The sequence below is a fragment of the Doryrhamphus excisus genome, linkage group LG20, assembly GCF_037039965.1.
Source record: "Doryrhamphus excisus strain RoL-2023G ecotype Guam linkage group LG20, RoL_Dexc_Guam_v1.1, whole genome shotgun sequence".
Classification (NCBI taxonomy): domain Eukaryota; kingdom Metazoa; phylum Chordata; class Actinopteri; order Syngnathiformes; family Syngnathidae; genus Doryrhamphus; species Doryrhamphus excisus.
In genome coordinates this window covers 13483754-13502434 of record NC_136376.1, presented here as the reverse complement: position 1 = coordinate 13502434, position 18681 = coordinate 13483754, and the positions used below count along the sequence as shown (strand labels likewise).

General features: G+C 39.5%; 1 protein-coding gene across 3 annotated transcripts in view; it reads right to left on the bottom strand.

Annotated features, from left to right (window-relative positions):
* Positions 1-2981: 2981 nt before the first annotated feature.
* mlip (muscular LMNA-interacting protein) overlaps positions 2982-18681 on the bottom strand; it is a 48162-nt gene continuing 32462 nt past the window's right edge. The window contains exons 9-11 of one of the 3 annotated variants that reach the window (XM_078799373.1): positions 8247-8285; positions 3682-3751; positions 2982-3589 (exon numbers count right to left, since the gene is read on the bottom strand). In XM_078799373.1, coding sequence (XP_078655499.1) covers positions 3510-3589; positions 3682-3751; positions 8247-8285 — 189 coding nt within the window. In that variant the 3' untranslated portion in view covers positions 2982-3509. The remainder of the gene's footprint in view (positions 3590-3681; positions 3752-8246; positions 8286-18681) is intronic. The other 2 variants (XM_078799371.1, XM_078799372.1) reach the window with 2 other exon arrangements.

Here is an 18681-nt window from a genome sequence, read left to right as displayed (position 1 = left end):
ATCGATACAAAAGCAGCTTAAATCAATCTTTGCTTAAGGATTTCAATACCAAAAAAGAACACGGCGAACGGCTGCTTCCAGTCAACTTTATTTTTCACACTTCCACCACCAGAGTGCAGCACACACAGCGGAAAACACCCGTCCCTCGCGCCTACCCCTCCGGGTGGCAACACCTTCCCTATCGATAGTTCCGGGGTGAATTATGTCCCGGTAACCGGTAATCACTACAGCGTAAGTTTATTTTTATTTACTGTAGTACAAAATTTATTGTAGTACAAAAGCATGCTAGATACGCAATCCATGAACTCAAGGAGAAAATTACATGCCATATCAAAGATCCGCCCACTTTTAATGCAGTTCGGCGCAGGATCGGATATATGGATAGTCCGGTTATATCGGTATTTTTTCCGACTCCCGAGAATATCGATATAACGAGACTTTACTGTAGTTGCATCCAGGCGGGAATGGATGATTGGATGAAAATTCCGTAATACACAGGGTACACCTACAGTACGTGTGGCGCTTTGAACAGACAAAACCACGCAAAAGAAGAAGAAAGAGTTTTCAAGGCTCGATGAAGTGGAAAAACTTCTGTGAGTCATTTTGGAGAATAAGACAACAGAATATCAGGAGACTGCTTGTCCGTCAAAATATTTACATATTATGTTGGCTTGTCATCAAGGCTCACTTCTGGTGGTGCTGTATCAGTGACATCGTGTTGACAGCCTACATGAAAACGAAAAGCTGGCATTTTCAGATTTTCCCTTTCAGGAAGCCATCCATCCATTTTCTATTGCTCATCCTCACGAGGGCCGCGGGGGTGCTGGAGCCTATCCCAACTGTCTTTGGGCGAGAAGCAGGGTACACCCTGGACTGGTGGCCAGCCAATCACAGGGCACATATAGACAAACAACCATTCACACTCACATTCATACCTATGGACAATTTGGAGTGGCCAATTAACCTAGCATGTTTTTGGAATGTGGGAGGAAACCGGAGTACCCGGAGAAAACCCACGCATGCATGGGGAGAACATGCAAACTCCACACAGATCTCCTAGCTGTGTCATTTTCAAAAATGGGTTTGGGAGCACCCAGAACACCATTGAAACCATAAGACACTTGACCCACAAAAAGGCTTGAAACACCTTTCATTGCTCATACTGTTTGAGACATGGTTTGACTTTACTCATGCTGTTCTTGGCCAAAAAAAAATGTATTTGCCACCTTTGCTATATGACTCCGTATGATATAAATATTTAGACAGAGGTAGACGGAATCCTGGGACAGTGCTTTGAGGAGCAGACCAGTCAGATATAATAACTAATAGAGAAGCAGGTAAAGTTAAAAGAAGCAATTTAAGACATACACGAGTATGACTAGTATGACCGTATGTGCTGACAATGTCGTCTTTACACACCCCCTCTTTTTGCAGTTTGGTTCAAATTTGTGACACAGTGCTCAATACCCTGCACTCACTGCTTTCTATACAGCTAATGGAATGAAATAAAGGAGTGGTAGAAGATTTACCTCTATTGTGCATAGTAAAACACGACAGCATGGAGCGCACACATAAATTGGATAAAAGAAATCTGACTTTGCGTCAGAAGTCAAAGACATGTTATGAGTATGTTACTGACACTATTGTGATATGTTTGACTTTAGAATTGGAGTTAAAAGTCTACTGCTAGAGGATACACTTTAAAGTAAGTTGAATACGTTTTATTTACTTCATCAAAGGAGTTGAGGGAGAGACAGCCACTTTGGGTGTGGGCAGTATCTTGTTTTTGTTCCGTCACACAAGTGTCAATTGTCAATTAAACTGTCAAGTCACATCATGAGAACATCTGTCTTAAGCCCAGTGCACACATAAACATAGTCAGGCTGATTTTAAACCCAATTCCACCCGACTGTCTGATGTCACTAAAGATTATACTAACCGGTTACCTTAAGGAGAAACACGGAAGCCGACATGAAAAGTTAGGACGAGCTCAACAAGTGTTTATTTATGTTCTACAAGCTCCACCAAAATAGATTGGGCAAAACAATCCACCGCAATGGAGTTGGGAGATTAGCCAACAGTCAGTTAGCCTTGCAGCACATTGGGTTCTCACAATCAGTCCAGGTACTACGGCACATCATTACAGGATTTTTATTGTCATTTATGGGGTCTCTCGTATCTAAAAAAAAAAAAAAAAAAAAACCTTTGAAGATTTAAATGGTTTGAATTTGCAATAGTTAATCATCAGTTAGGAATACTGACTGGAAGTGCAGGACGTTGGCGATTCTAATGATGAAAGATGTGCAAAGGTGAGGAACATGTTCTACCACTGTGAGGACAGAGTGCCATGCATGTTACGGTATGGAATGCAAGTTCAATGCCGCACAGAGAAAGAAGAAAAGAAAGAAGGAATAACCAACCTAATGGGCTGGGTTTTATTCTGTGCCTCTCAGGAGATAAAATGTCTGAACTCACTGACATGATCAGGGTTGAAATGTTGGCAATATAATTAGTTCTGTGTAGCCATCCGTGGATGTCTTCATTATGTTTTTTTCTTCACTTAGGAGCGTGTGGTCTAACCTTGACCTTGGCGACTAAATCAGCTTCCATAGAGGCACTTCCCTTTTGGATATATTTATTTTTTTCCCTGGTTTTCACACCAGTGCATCCACAGTAATAATAATTACTAAGTGTTGGGTGGTTTCTTTAGGTCAACTGATGTTGAAGTTGACTGTTGAAGGTAATGATGTGCATGGTATATAAGTAGTGATGGGATATTTCACAGCTACTGTATGCATTCATGGTATGAATGGTATGAACTTTTAATGAGTTTATTCATAAACTTGCAGATGAATTAAGTTCTCCCTCATAGAATACAACCTCATCAAGGCTTATCACCTTTAGTCAATGGGACTTCTTCTTTGGGCTTTTCCCTGCACAGGTCACCACAGCTAACCCACCGCCTCCATCCAATCTGTCTCTCTCCCACCAACTACCCTCATGTCCTCCTTCACTACATCCATAAACCTCCTCTTTGGTCTTCCTCTACGCCTCCTGCCTGGCAGCATCCTTCTACCAATATATTCACTATCTCTCCTCTGGACATGTCCCAACCATCTCAGTCTGGCCGATAACTGACTTTATCTCCAAGGCCTCTAACATGTAATGTCCCGCTGATGTACTCCTTCCTGATCCTATCCATCCTGGTCACTCCCAATGAGAACCACAGCATTCTCATCTCTGCTACCTCCAGTTCTGCTTCCTGTCTTTTCCTCAGTGGCACTGTCTCTAGACCAAACAACATGGCTGGTCTCACCACAGTTTTGTATGAGACAATGAGACTAAAATATTACATTTGTCATGGCACAATTATTTTCGAAGCAGTTTCTCAGTGTCATTTATGTCGCTCCACGATATGACACATCCGTGACTATATGAAAACTATACCTGCCTTGCATGACTTGCTGAAGCCTGTTAAACTTTGGTTGGCTGCTGTTTCTCTGAAGGGATTATGTCGGTATTCTTCTCCAACTCTCAGTGGCAGTCTTGGAATGGCCGCCGCCGCCGGGCGAATAACCCCAGGCTTTGTCTGGAAGGCAGAAATTATGAGAACATTACTTATAGCTACACGATTTGATGTCATTCAAGTTCTGCTTTGAATTAAATACGGTGACTGAATACCTTGTACCTTTTTAGAGTCCATTAGCGCTCTTTCCACTCTGTCAGATGGCTGCAAGCTACTTAGAGATGCCTTGTTACGCCGTGTCAAAAAAGAATTGATGACACATTAATTAAGAGGCGGACAAGTATCCACATGAATCATTTCAATATTTTTTTGTTTGAATAATACACATTTCCTCAGATAGTATTTTCCCTACTTCATTTATGGCATGTCACATACAGTGCATCCGGAAAGTATTCACAGCGCTTCACTTTTTCCACATTTTGTCATGTTACAGCCTCATTCCAAACTGAATTAAATTAATCTCTTACCTCAAAATTCTACACAAAATACTCCATTATGACAATGTGAAAAAAGTTTTTTTTTACATGTTTTGAATTTATTAAAAATAGAAAACAAAAAAATCACATTTACATAAGTATTCACAGCCTTTGCCATGAAGCTCAAAATTGAGCTCAGGTGCATCTTTTTTCCACTGATCCTCCTTGAGATCTTTCTACAGCTTAATTGGAGTCCACCTGCAGTAAATTCAGTTGATTGGACATGATTTGGAAATATAATAACTATATAAGGTCCCACAGTTGACTGTGCATGTCAGAGCACAAACACCAAGCATGAAGTCAAAAGAACTGTCTGTAGACCTGCGAGACAGGATTGTCTTGAGGCACAAATCTGGGGAAGGATACAGAAACATTTCTGCTGCTTTGAAGGTCCCAATGAGCACAGTGGCCTCCATTATTCGTAAATGGAAGACGTTTGGAACCACCAGGACTCTTCCTAGAGCTGGCCGGCCTTCTAAACTGAGCGATCGGGGAAGAAGGGCCTTAGTCAGGGAGGTGACCAAGGCCCGATGGTCACTCTGTCAGAGCTCCAGCGTTCCTCTGTGGAGAGAGGAGAACCTTCCAGAAGGACAACCATCTCTGCAGCAATCCACCAATCAGGCCTGTATGGTAGAGTGGCCAGACGAAAGCCACTCCTTAGTAAAAGGAACATGGCAGGCCGTCTGGAATTTGCCAAAAAGCACCTGAATGACTCTCAGACCATGAGAAACAAAATTCTCTGGTCTGATGAGACAAAGATTGAACTCTTTGGTGTGAATGCCAGGCGCCATGTTTGGAGGAAACCAGGCACTGCTCATCACCAGGCCAATACCATCCCTACAGTGAAGCATGGTGGTGGCAGCATCATGCTGTGGGGATGTTTTTCAGCAGCAGGAACTGGCAGACTAGTCAGGATAGAAGGAAAATGAATGCAGCAATATATAGAGATATGCTGGATGAAAACCTGCTCCAGAGCGCTCTTGACCTCAGTAGACTGGTCATGTACCTTGACCATATAGACAGTAGACATTAGCACACAGCCAAGATCTCAAAAGATTGGCTTCAGAACCACTCCGTGAATGTCCTGGAGTGGCCCAGCCAGAGTCCAGACTTGAATCCGATCGAACATCTCTGGAGAGATCTGAAAATGGCTGTGCACAGACGTCTCCCATCCAACCTGATGGAGCTTGAGACTTATTGCAAAGAAGAATGGGCAAAACTGCCTAAAGATAGGTGTGCTAAACTTGTGGGATCATATTCAAAAAGACTTGAGGCTGTAATTGCTGCCAAAGGTGGATCAACAAAGTATTAAGCAAAGGCTGTGAATACTTATGTAAATGGGATTTTTTTGTTTTCTATTTTTAATAAATTCAAAACATGTCAAAAAAACCTTTTTTCACATTGTCATAATGGAGTATTTTGTGTAAATTTTTGAGGTAAGAGATTAATTTAATTCAGTTTGGAATTAGGCTGTAACATGACAAAATGTAGAAAAAGTGAAGCGCTGTGAATACTTTCCGGATGCACTGTAGATACATTCAAATATCTACCCAAGTTTGCATGAGTATGGTAATGGTAATGGTAATGCTAATGCTAATGGTAATGGTAATGGTAATGGTAATGGTTTTATTTCATTTGAACATGCATCAGATTACAATTGAGTGCATCCCATAATCAGTTCCCAGTTCCACATGTCCAAAAGGAGTAGGAAGAAGCAAAGCTTATTAAATCCTACCCCTCCATCTGGTACTTTTACAATCAGTAACTGTTACATTTGTTCACTTCCTGCTTTCCATAATACAGTTTAAGGTTTTTTTTGTTTTTTTTAATAATGCACCTCGTACCGAAGGACTCGGTGATATGAGCATCCAATGCCATAATGGGTACCATAGTAAGTATCAATATAGTGATATATATAGCACATCATGACTGGTTCAAGACTCTTCATCCTTGTATTTAGCAAACATCAACTGCTTGTATTGTTTCTTGAATTGGCTCATCGTTGTGCATTGTTTGATTTCCTTACTCAATCCATTCCATAGTTTGATTCCACATACTGAAATGCTATGGCTAGCATAACGTAGTCCTAGCATAGAAGTGTTTCAAATGTACTTCTTCCCTGAGATCATATTTCTCCTCTCTTGTAGAGAAGTATTGGATGACATTTTTAGCTAATTGCTTATTTTTAGCCTTATGCATTATTTTAGCTGTTTGAAGATGAACTATATCAGCAGGTTTAAGTATTTGTGATTTTAGAAATAAGGAGTTAGTATGTTCTCTGTAGGCGGCATTATGAATTATCCTTACTGACCTTTTTTGCAGTACATTTAGCGAGTGAAGATTGCTTTTATAGTTATTACCCCATATTTCCACACAATAAGTAAGATATGGTAGAACCAGAGAGCAATAAATAGTGTGGAGTGATTTCTGATTGAGAACAAATTTTGCTTTGCTCAATACTAAAATATTTCTGGCCACCTTATGTTGTATATTTGTAATATGAGGTTTCCAGCTCATATTTTCATCTATTGTGATCCCCAGAAATGTATTTTCGTTCACCCTTTCAATGTCCACACCGTCTATTTGTATTTGCTGGTGCGTGTCCTTTCTGCTGTTACCAAACAGCATGATTTTAGTTTTACTTAGGTTCAAGGACAATCTATTATCATCAAACCATCTTTTTAGTGTGATCATTTCTTCTCTGACCTTTCTAATGATTTTGTTTGTACTCCCTCCAGAACAAAAAGCAGTGGTATCATCCGCAAATAATACTAGCTTTAAGTCTTTCGTAACTTTGGAGATATCATTGATGTACAAGTTGAACAGTTTTGGCCCCAGTATTGACCCCTGGGGAACTCCGCACATAATATATGAACTTGCAGATGTGTATTCTCCTAGCTGTACGTATTGCTTCCTGTCAGCTAAGTAGCTTTTGACCCAGTTCAGAACTAATCCTCTTATTCCGTACCTTTCTAATTTAGTTATTAGGATGTCATGATTGATTGTATCAAAGGCTTTTGTCAGATTCATGAATACTGCGGCTGCACACTTCCTCTGATCTATAGCGTTAGTGATTTCCTCTGTAATTTTAATCAGTGGCATGGAGGTAGAAATGTTAGCTCTGTATCCATACTGACTTTCTGAATTTGTTCGCATTAATAAATTTTTCCAGCCTGTTGTTGAATAACTTCTCAATAATTTTGAAGAATTGTGGTAGTAAGGAGACTGGCCGATAGTTTGAGAATTGGTGTTCATCACCATTTTTAAAAATTGGAACAACCCTTGCTGTTTTCATTTCTTGGGGAAATCGTCCGGTCTGAAAAGATAAATTACTGATGTACATCAGCGGTTTTATGATCTCGTTAACTACCGTTTTTATTGTGTCCATTTCGATTCCATTACAATCAGTTGATGTTTTTGCTTTACAATTTTTGACAATGTCGATGATTTCCTTTTTTGTTACATCTGTCAGGAACATAGAATTAGGATTCCTTTCTATTGTTTCATTCCTTTCCTCCCTTGTCTTTTGTTTTGGAATCCCTTCTTCTAGTTTGGGACCAATATTGACAAAGTAGTTATTGAACTTTTCAACTGTCTCATCCTGTTTCCCACCATGAAATAATTAGGGTAGTCTGTCTTCTTGTTACTTTTCCTGATAATACTATTTAGAATGTCCAAGGTTGCTTGAATATTGTTTTTGTGCTTGTGTAGTAGTTGGCTGTAATATTCATTCTTACATTCTCTTAGGATTGTAGTCAACTTATTTTTAAAAGTCTATACTTATAAAAGACTATAAGGCCGTGCTGATGTGAATTTTGTTTGTTCATGTTCAACCTGAGAACTTGCAGATTAAACCATCATTGAACCTTTTACATTCCTTTTACAGAAGTCTTCATTCAGGAGATTAGCATCTCCATGAGTGAGTGTGCAGTATGTGGATATTTGTAAGTATGACAAGCCCTTGCTTACTGCAAACAATGCCTTCTCAGCTCTGTTACAAACAGGCATCAAATACATACAATGCATACTGGAATGGGACTCATTCGTGTACAAACATCCAGCAAGGCCATAAATAAATCGTACATCGTCCTCTTTATATGCTTGGATTTTGTCCTTCAAGCGTCATTCATTATTCAATGAGAAATGTAGCTAAATATCTGCAAAATCTTGTGGTGTTGACCAAGGAGGGAAAAGGGAAAGAAAATACTCTCTAAAATGGTTTTAAAATGTGCTGTTTTACTTACATATTTGGTTTCACGTCCCAAGGATTTGCATGACTTGTTCTGCATACAAAAAGAAAGGAAATGTTGTGGTGGAACATAAAACGGCACAAAACGGAGATTGTTACAAGCATCATCTTCTGGGGAAAATTATTCAAAAACAATTATCAGGAAATAATGAATTTGTCTGAAATATATGCACCACGTACTCCTGCAAAGTGCCTTAAACTGAAGAGAGAGAAAAGGCTTACTGAATAGTCAAGAGATTTAGAGGGTAATTAGATTCAATTTAATTATGTAATGAGGTTCTGTCCTTTTTGGAAAAAGTTCCCATTGTGAAATTGAAGTCAGAGGAGCTCAGATATAAACAACATGAGTTAAAGACAACAAGACATCAGCACAGTCTTGTGTACCCCTTGAATCTTTTTGGCATACCAAGAGTACGATCTCACTCAAACGTGTCGCTAATGCGTAGATGCGTAAAAGTAGAATGTAGAACAACTGTTATGAGTTTGGCACAGCTGTGGGTTGGCTTCCACTACCGTATAACGATAACCAGAGAAGAAAAACTGCAACTTCAAACTCTGTTACATAATCAATACATACATTTAAAAAGCAGATGCTAATGAATATACACTTCAGTGTCTCCCCTATGTTTTGACAGTTCCCTTGTGTGTGTGTGTGTGTGTGTGTGTGTGCGTGTGTTCTCAAAGACGTGTCATAATTAATGTGATCACTCCACTGCATGCTACAGAGAGCAAAACATTCTACTAAGTGCAACCATGCAGAGACAGACTTGACATGCTGTAAAAATAAACATAAATAAAATAACCCCCCCCCCATATAATGATAGGGGAAACACTGCATGTATTAGACACGACACTGAACAAATATATAAACACAACAATTTATGCTTTGCTTTCATCTTTCATGACCTGAACTCACAGATCTAAAATGTTTGCCTTGAACACAAAAGCCATATTAGTCTTAAATATTGCACACAAATCTGTCAATCTGTGTTCTAATTATTTGTACAAATTACTGTTTACGCTGTACATTGTTGTTCATATTTGATGTCATCTATTTATTCTCCACATTATTATTTATTATTACACGGGAGCCAGGCAACGACATTTCGTTGGCAATTTCACTGCTGTGTTATTGTGCAATGACAATAAAGTCCATCCATCCACCCACCCACCCACCCATTCATCCATCATTCGACCGCACCGCAGTCTCACTAATTCTAACACTAATTCTTCCACAATTTGTCTTCAAAACATGCGGGTAAAACGTGGATTTGGAGGATGTATGGATGCCAATAACCGTAGTTTTACGTTTCCCACCATCACTACCTGCGATAACTTGTGGTGTGACATCACACGCGACCTGTGTTTACATTAGAATGAAACAGAACATGGATGTCTTCAGCGCCTTTTGCTTGCTTGTATTTGCAAGCTCAAATATTGCTTCACTTTAAAGAGCAGAGGAGAAGAAAGACTTTGAGGTCGGCCATCTTTGCTCAAATATCAATTTCACATCTGAGGCGTTCTCCTTGTAGCAGTCTCCGACGCCGTCTTGCTTTGGAGAGATTCCCAATCAACATTTTCTTGCATCTTGTTGACTTTGTATTAGGGATCGACCGATGTGTTTTTTTGGGGGCCGATGCCGATTTTTTTCCATCACCATCAGTTGATGGCCGATTTTGCTTGGGCCGATATTTGTGGCCGATACTGCTTTTGATCCCTCAATTTACATGAAAAAATGACCATGATAACAAATATTCCAGGTCTCAAGTTTAAACAAATATTTATTGAAATGTAAACACTGAACACAGTAGGATTCAGCTTTCTTAAACAATCATTTAAACGGCATTATCAACTTTAAAAGGAATAAATATTCAACCATGTACAAAACATTTCTGTCATAGTTTAAGTTTATCTAGCATTGTTGTGATGACTGCTCCTCCGCATGTATCGGTCGATCCTTACTTTGTATTCTTAAAACAACGTGTAGAAGTAATTCTGCCTCCATGACAGTCCACACAAACAAGCTGTGTTTGATGTTTGTGGACGTGGCAGGATGGCAGAGGATGATTCTGATTGGATAGAATTTCAAGAACTACTGCCGCCTACAGGTTTGGCATGCTTATGACCGTGGTTCCCAATGCATTTATACAGTTACGTGCGGATGCATTTTTTTTAAATATGAGGACACCATTTTTTTCATAAACTGAAAGGGGAAAATATGCGCTTTTAAAAATACCCTGCTTTGAGGGGACAATACCTTAGTCCGGTCACAGTAAAGGCCACTCCATAATGTGCCATTTTATCACAAAGCCTGTCGATTAAATGTTCATTTCTCTCAAAGCTGAAGGCGTTTCAGAGAATTTGGTATTACAGTCATGCACCGATCATCACCTGACGTTGCAGCATGATAATGCATGGCCCTGGGTTGCAAGGATCTGCAGACAATTCCTGAAGCTGAAATAATCCCAGTCCCCACTGGACATGTCAGCCATAGAGCACGTTTGGGATGATCCTGAGATGTATTGCACCAAAGTAGGATAAAGACATCCAGGATATATGAGCAGACGCATCTTGACTAAGCCTAGTCGGCGCTTTCTTGGGTTAATTGGTTGCACGTTTGCCAAGCCAGGATGAAGAGACGCGGCTTAGTCAAGCCAGGTGTGGATGTTTGGGATAAATGGCATTCTTAAAGAGACCACAAAGTCGATCACAGAATCACCGCTGGAACAATGGATCACGGACACGCGTCTTCATTTACTCCTTCGGAGCAAGAGCTGCTTCTTCAACAATATGAAGAACTATGGAAACCTCATATTACAAATATACAACATAAGGTGGCCAGAAATATTTCAGTATTGAACAAAGCAAAATTTGTTCTCAATCAGAAATCACTCCACACTCTTTATTGCTCTCTGGTTCTACCATATCTTACTTATTGTGTGGAAATATGGGCTAATAACTATAAAAGCAATCTTCACTCGCTAAATGTACTGCAAAAAAGGTCAGTAAGGATAATTCATAATGCCGCCTACAGAGAACATACTAACTCCTTATTTCTAAAATCACAAATACTTCAACTTGCTGATATAGTTCATCTTCAAACAGCTAAAATAATGCATAAGGCTAAAAATAACCAATTAGCTAAAAATGTCATCCAATACTTCGCTACAAGAGAGGAGAAATATGATCTCATGGAAGAAGTACATTTGAAACACTTCTATGCTAGGACTACGTTAAAAAGCCATAGCATTTCAGTATGTGGAATCAAACTATGGAATGGATTGAGTAAGGAAATCAAACAATGCACAATGATGAGCCAATTCAAGAAACAATACAAGCAGTTGATGTTTGCTAAATACAAGGATGAAGAGTCTTGAACCAGTCATGATGTGCTATATATATCACTATATTGACACTTACTATGGTACCCATTATGGCATTGGATGCTCATATCACCGAGTACTTCGGTAGGAGGTACATTATTAAAAAAAAACAAACTTAAACTATATTAGGAAAGCAGGAAGTGAACAAATGTGACAGTTCCTGATTGTAAAAGTACCAGATGGAGAGGTAGGATTTAATAAGCTTTCTTACTTTCATTGCTCAAATATTGTCTTTTTATTTGTGCTTTTGGTCTTTACATATAAACTGTGCTAATAAATAATACTAAAACTAAAAGTCAACCAGCCAATAAAATGATTACAGTTATAATATTTGGAAGATGTAACATGTAGAAAAAAACATGGGAATTCTGTAAAACACACCCATTTCTCACAGTAAGAGCCACCACAGGATTAACCCTATCCTGGATGTTAGCCTGGTCTGGAGCAGGCTAGCTGCAGAGAATAAGTCACCATGGTTACTTATCCAGGATAAACTTGGCCTGCTTTCGTGCAACTGACTGGAGGCTAAGTTTATCCAGGATAACCAATATTTCCTGGCTTAATCCTTTATCCTGGTTTTGTGCAATACCCCTCCGGTTCCTGCTAATATCCAGCAACCTTGCGCAGCCACAATCAACAACCATCATCAACTCTCTGTGGAAGAGATGTGTTGCAGCGCATGAGGCCCATGGTAGTCACACCAGATACTGACTTGTTTTCTGAGCCCTTTGAAGCTCCCCATAATACAGCAGAAGTGCACATTTGGCGTAGCCTTCTATTAAGGGCAGCCTAAGGCACAGCTTTAATCAGCAGCTTGATGATCCACACCTGGAAGGTGGATCAATTACAAAGAAGCGCTCACTCGCACAGATTTGGACAGTTTTTGAGACAAATGGACTTTTTGTGTACATTGAAAATGTTTGAAATCTTTTGAGTTCAGCTCATGAACGATGGGATACTTACAACCACGTTTCTTAATTTCTCTCTCTCCATTACCTTTGTCTGGCATCTTCAAAGGGTGAGTAAATTTACTTAATTTTCATTTTATTAAACTTCTCTTGCATGGCAGTTAAAATATGTTATACATAAATGCTTTTTTTTAATGCTTGTGCTTGTGTGCGATGAACAGGCACTAATCTTAATTATAGTGTGAAACTATTGCAAATCAACTTGGATTGTGTTTGACCTTAATCGTTTTATTGTATTCTATCCACTGGCCTAAACAGTATGCACACTGCATATACTGCATATACTGCATATACTGCATATACGTGTTTTCAGTGGGAAACTACAAGGTGGTATCTCCCCTTTGATCAATAATTAACAGATGGCTTAATTTTTCCTCCTGATGATTACACAACTTGAATTCACTTTCATCTCACCATTTCATTAGGACACATTTCTTCAGCCCAATGGGAGTATATTTATGTGTAGTGTTACTTGGTTTTTGTTAGTAATCTGTTCAAAAAGTCAGACAAAAACCAAACCATAAAAAAAGATTTTGCAATTTTTCCTACAAGAAATCATGTAAATCCCATTCATTCCTTCCAGAACACCCAAAAATATTAACAGAAAATACAATACCTAAGGAGAAAATTATAGTTCTACATGCAAAAACACAATGTGTAATAATTACAAAAGAAAAATTGTGTTACTATTATTGAAAATAAGAGAGGAGTGAGATACACAACCACAGCTTCTCAACATCTTTGTTTCTGATCTGTTCCGTTCACAATCCTTTCATGTTTGTACTTTGAGATGTTATTTCTTGATTTCGGTAGTGTTTCTAACCTTCTTATGCGATCGCTGTCACTGCCAACTTTCTTTGGCCCCGTGTTGTACAATAACTGAGATGGTGTACGTAAAGAGGACTGACACTTTGGCAATATTTTTTTCATCAAATAATTAATCTGGGACATGCGAAAACCAAGATTTGACCATATACACTCCTGATGAAAATTTTAAGACCGTTTGAAAAATTGCAGAAATGTACATTTCCCACTGTTGGATCTAAAGGAAATCCTAAATTGAACTTTAAAATGCAAAAAGAAGACTTGGGAGTGAGAACAAAACAGACAAACCATTAAAGTTTATCAACTCATCAAAAGACCATGACTAAAAAAATTACAATTTTCACATTTGCAACTGTACTGTGTGCACACATGTACATTCGTTAAAATGTAATATTATTTAAATGTAATTTTATATTTACTATTTTAATGTTAAAATGAAAAAACTTAATATAATAATATAAATATAATAATAATTTGTTCAGTGGGCGGCACGGCGGTCTGAATGAATGAATTTGTTGAGTTTTCCTTAACTTCATGATCTAAGGTGGTAAAGGCCCCTTCGGTGTGTCGCTATCCAATCACATCCCACAATCAGTTTATGTACAGAACGCCCACATAACCGAAAGTTCGGTTTTCCTTTTGATCTTGCATTGTCGTTAATGCTGTAAACATAGTGTTACTGCAAACGGTTGTTGTACTGCATTTAAAAAACTATGTAATAATAGCAAATCATTCTTAGTGTTTGCTAGGTCTTTTGGCTTGCATGTTACGCTCGCTCCTGTCCGTTTCCTGGGACCTAAGCCTGAGGTCTGCCCATGCCTCTGAGACCAATTCAAACCAACCAATATTTTCTCTGCATTCATTAACTGGATGTTATACAGTGGTATTTTTATCTGAGAAATGGTAGGGCCACCAACCATGTCACTCTATTATTTTTGTATGTTTGATTATTAGGTTTTATTCCAATTCCTCTTTAAATAGAAATTGTAAAGATGGCACACACTCTATGTGGGTAATTACAAAACCACACAACTGAAATGAAATGACAAGTCAGTAACTACATCAAGAATTGCTCTTGGTGCTTGGCAGAATCTGTGACGCACAATAATTGGTGGATCAAAGCATAAGAAAAAAAAACGTGTCATTCATAATGCTGTTCCTTGTCAACTTAGGCTTTGGTTTGGTGCTCTGGCCTGAACTAAAGCTTTCACATGGGAGCAAATTAAAAAGCAGATGTACAAAGTCAAAACCTGACACTGTTTGTCAACTTTCAAAACGAAAATATCTGCATTTTTTTAAACCTCCTTCCATGTCACAAAGACCTTCCAAATTGTTTAGCTTATGCTGCCATTTTAAGTCATTTTCAATTGAATTGTTGCATTTTTCCTCACGTTTCAACTTCTATGTGTTGCCATGTCATATCTGTCCAGTACCTTCAGAAACAAAAGTGGTGCCCCATGCCAACACCAGTATTTTTCTCTCCTCCGATTGGTTGATTGGGGCAAAACTGTTTGACAAGCCAAGTTATGCCAACAATGGCTGACTGAGGAGAAGAATTTGATATCTGTGGTGAATAGATGGATTTGATTTAAACGTTGGAACATACTAATGCTCAAAGCTACGAGCAATGAAAGTCAGTAATTGACGATGATGTATTCGGGTTTAGTAGATGTCTTGTTTTTATTCCTAATCATATTGTTGCATCCTACCAGACTAAGAGTGGGGAAAATAATCGATATTAATCGACACATCCATGCACGTGATGTGAGTGCATCGGCTCATTCACTGGGTATGGATGCAATTGACGGGTGAAATCGAGATTCATCGTGATGCGTTTGTGGGTATGGGTAAAATCCGATGCAAGCGCCGTTTTATTAATGTTCAACTTCACCCCATATGCTGTTTCCCAGGTGCAATGAATGCACCATGATTATTTGGCCTTTTGTATTGAATACGGACGGAAGCCGTGAGGCACATACAACTACTAGTAAAACAGCATGGACGTTCACACGCAAGCAGCAGCGAGGAAGTTTCTATATTTAACCCCCCCAATGTTTGGAAACACTACGGATTTTCAAAGAATGGCAGAAAGCTTGACAAAACGACTGTCATTTGCAAAGAATGCCGCGTTAAGAAGCTGTACAACGGCAGCACGACAAACATGCAGACCCCCCCTTAAAAAGGGGACACCACAACACGGAGTCAAGTCTACCACCGCCTCCCCGTCTAGTTCCTCGTCGGACACAGAGGAAGAACCAAGCAAATCAGGTCAGAACAAGTGGATCTTCCACTGCTTTCAAAATTGTCAAGGAGGTATTAGTCCGTCCCTGCAACATGTGCCCCCCCCCAGCAGAGCAGTTGGCTTCTTCCTGTATTGTGAAACAATTTTAAAGGGTATAAGTTTTACACTTCCTGCTCCCCACTACTGTATTAGCCTAGCTGCTAGTGCATTGCATCGGATTCTACCGATACCCACAAACACATCGCCATGAATCTTGATTTCACCCGTCAATTGCATCCATACCCTGTGAATGAGCCGATGCACTCACATCACGCGCATGCGCATCGCGATTATCGATTATTTACCACACCCTTAATCGAGATATGTATCAAATGGTCCTCAGTGCTGAGATTCACAACCCTATACCAGACAGTCATAATGGATATGTATGGGATATGTATGGAGGGGTTTTTGGCAAATGGCTGACCAGCTTGGCATAGAGGACCGGGGTTTGAGACAGTGGGCTCTCGTGTGCGGTGCAGCCTAGCGCACCCACATCTCCTCCCGCCGCAAAGAGGGAGGAGAGAAGGCTTCAGAGGATTTAATACCGCCGAATGTAATCTTAGCCAATCAAACGCCTCTCATTGCTGTTTAAATGCACAGGCCCCACTGGACTGCACATCAGAGGCCACAATGCGCGTTGCCTTGTAGACCACTTCTGTTCTGACAGTCACATTAAACGCAGCAACTGCTGCTGATCCACCTGTATTCATCCTTTGGCAAATAGAAGAACCTTTGATGGTACGTATATTCTCGGAATCTCCTCCTCATCCTCCTTGCATGTACTACATCTTTTCAGGTCATGTTACGAATCAAGATTGGGACTGGCTCTGCCCTCGGGCAAGTGGGGGCAATGCGCCCCTAAATAAATGGCTTGTCTCCCCAAATAAAAATTTCACAATGAGCTTTGTGAAGTCATTCCATCCAGCCAGTGACTTCCTTATATGGGCGTGCCCATATACGATGTACAACCTGTTAGCCGTATAAACTGAGTGGGACCAATCACAGCGGAATAAATTAAAGTTTGACTTAAATAAATGTGCCCCTAAATAAATGGCTTGTCTCCCCAAATAAAAATTTTCGAAGTGAGAACTGACATACATACGGGCGTGCCCATATAAGATGTACAACCTGTTAGGCGTATAAACTGAGTGGGACTAATAACAGCAGAATAAATTAAAGTTTGACTTGACCGTTTTGAAAATCCAAGGAAATGCAGCTGGAATAGGTGCAGATTTTGGAAGATAATAAATAATAATAATAATAATAAAATAAATAATAATAATAGATAATAAATGCGCCCCTAAATAAATGGCTTGTCTCCCGAAAAAAATTTTTTCGAAGTGAGAACTGACATACATATGGGCGTGCCCATATAAGATGTACAACCTGTTAGCCGTATAAACTGAGTGGGACCAATCACAGCGGAATAAATTGAAGTTTGACTTGACCGTTTTGAAAATCCAAGGAAATGCAGCTGGAATAGGTGCAGATTTTGGAAGATAATAAATAATAATAATAATAATAAAATAAATAATAATAATAGATAATAAATGCGCCCCTAAATAAATGGCTTGTCTCCCCAAATAAAAATTTTCGAAGTGAGAACTGACATAAATATGGGCGTGCCCATATAAGATGTACAACCTGTTAGCCGTATAAACTGAGTGGGACCAATCACAACGGAATAAATTAAACTTTGACTCAAATAAATGCGCCCCTAAATAAATGGCTTGTCTCCCCAAATAAAAATTTTCGAAGTGAGAACTGGCATACATGCAAATCTTTCATCTCCATGGCCGGGCTGACACTGAAAATCTGCCTGTGAGGTTTTGGTGACATGTGTGCGCCTGTCAGCCAATTTACTATTGCGTAGGGTGTGCTTCACCTGCACCAGGAATAAGAACCGGTCGGAGCTTCACTGCACCAAGGTGAAAATGTGGACAGCTTCCCTGGTACGCCGCCACGCCCATCTCGGTGCAGTCCAGTCTACCAAATTACCTAATCGGCTGTGCACTGGATGAAATTACCATTGCATTGGTGAATGAAAAAAAATGTTCATGATGTTGTTTATGTGCTAGTGAGTGTCTGATGCTGCAGGCACTTCAAACATGCGCTAATCTGGGTGCAGAACATCAAACAACTTGTAAAAAGGTTCATTAGTGAGATACAAGTCTTATATTGGCACTACCTCAATATTGGTATGAGCTATTTTAAATGTATTTTGTTAGTAAACAGGATGTCGTACACAGCACACTTATTTTACTTTGCTAAAAGAGAGCACCAAATAAACACACTGCAGCTATAGTTCCTGCGCTTTATTTACAACAGTTGGCATCCTGAAACCCTCGATTACGTTGGCATTACATGACAGATTTATTCATTTGTTGTTTGACTTCTGTGATTCCAGTCTTTTTTTTTATGAAGTTAAGCCAAACATTGTAGCCGGCAACAGTACTTCTTCATTTGTGTTTTTTCCAGTCTGCACATGGGGCATCGAGACTGTGGGTCAAAATGAAATTTGAATGAGACTTGCCTAGCCCTTATCATCAGTCCACAAAATATGGTCTTAGTCTTTAATATGTTCTTAATGTTCTTAATCGGTAGGCCTTCGCTGTGACTTCACAGTGAGCTTTGTGAAAAGGCATTCCATCCAGCCAGTGACTTCCTTATATGGGCATGCCCATATAAGACGTACAACCTGTTAGCCGTATAAACTGAGTGGGACCAATCACAGCGGGATAAATTAAACTTTGACTTGACCGTTTTGAAAATCCAAGGAAATGCAGCTGGAATAGGTGCAGATTTTGGAAGATCAAGAAAGCTTTCTGTGCGGGTTATCGTGTGTGGCTATTCTACAGTCCAAAACTCAATACAAAGAACCCAAAATGAGCAATAGGTGCCCTTTAACGTTTTTAACAGTGGGATTTTCCGGGGTTTCTTGTCGCTAGATTAGCTTGACAAAGGTGTCTT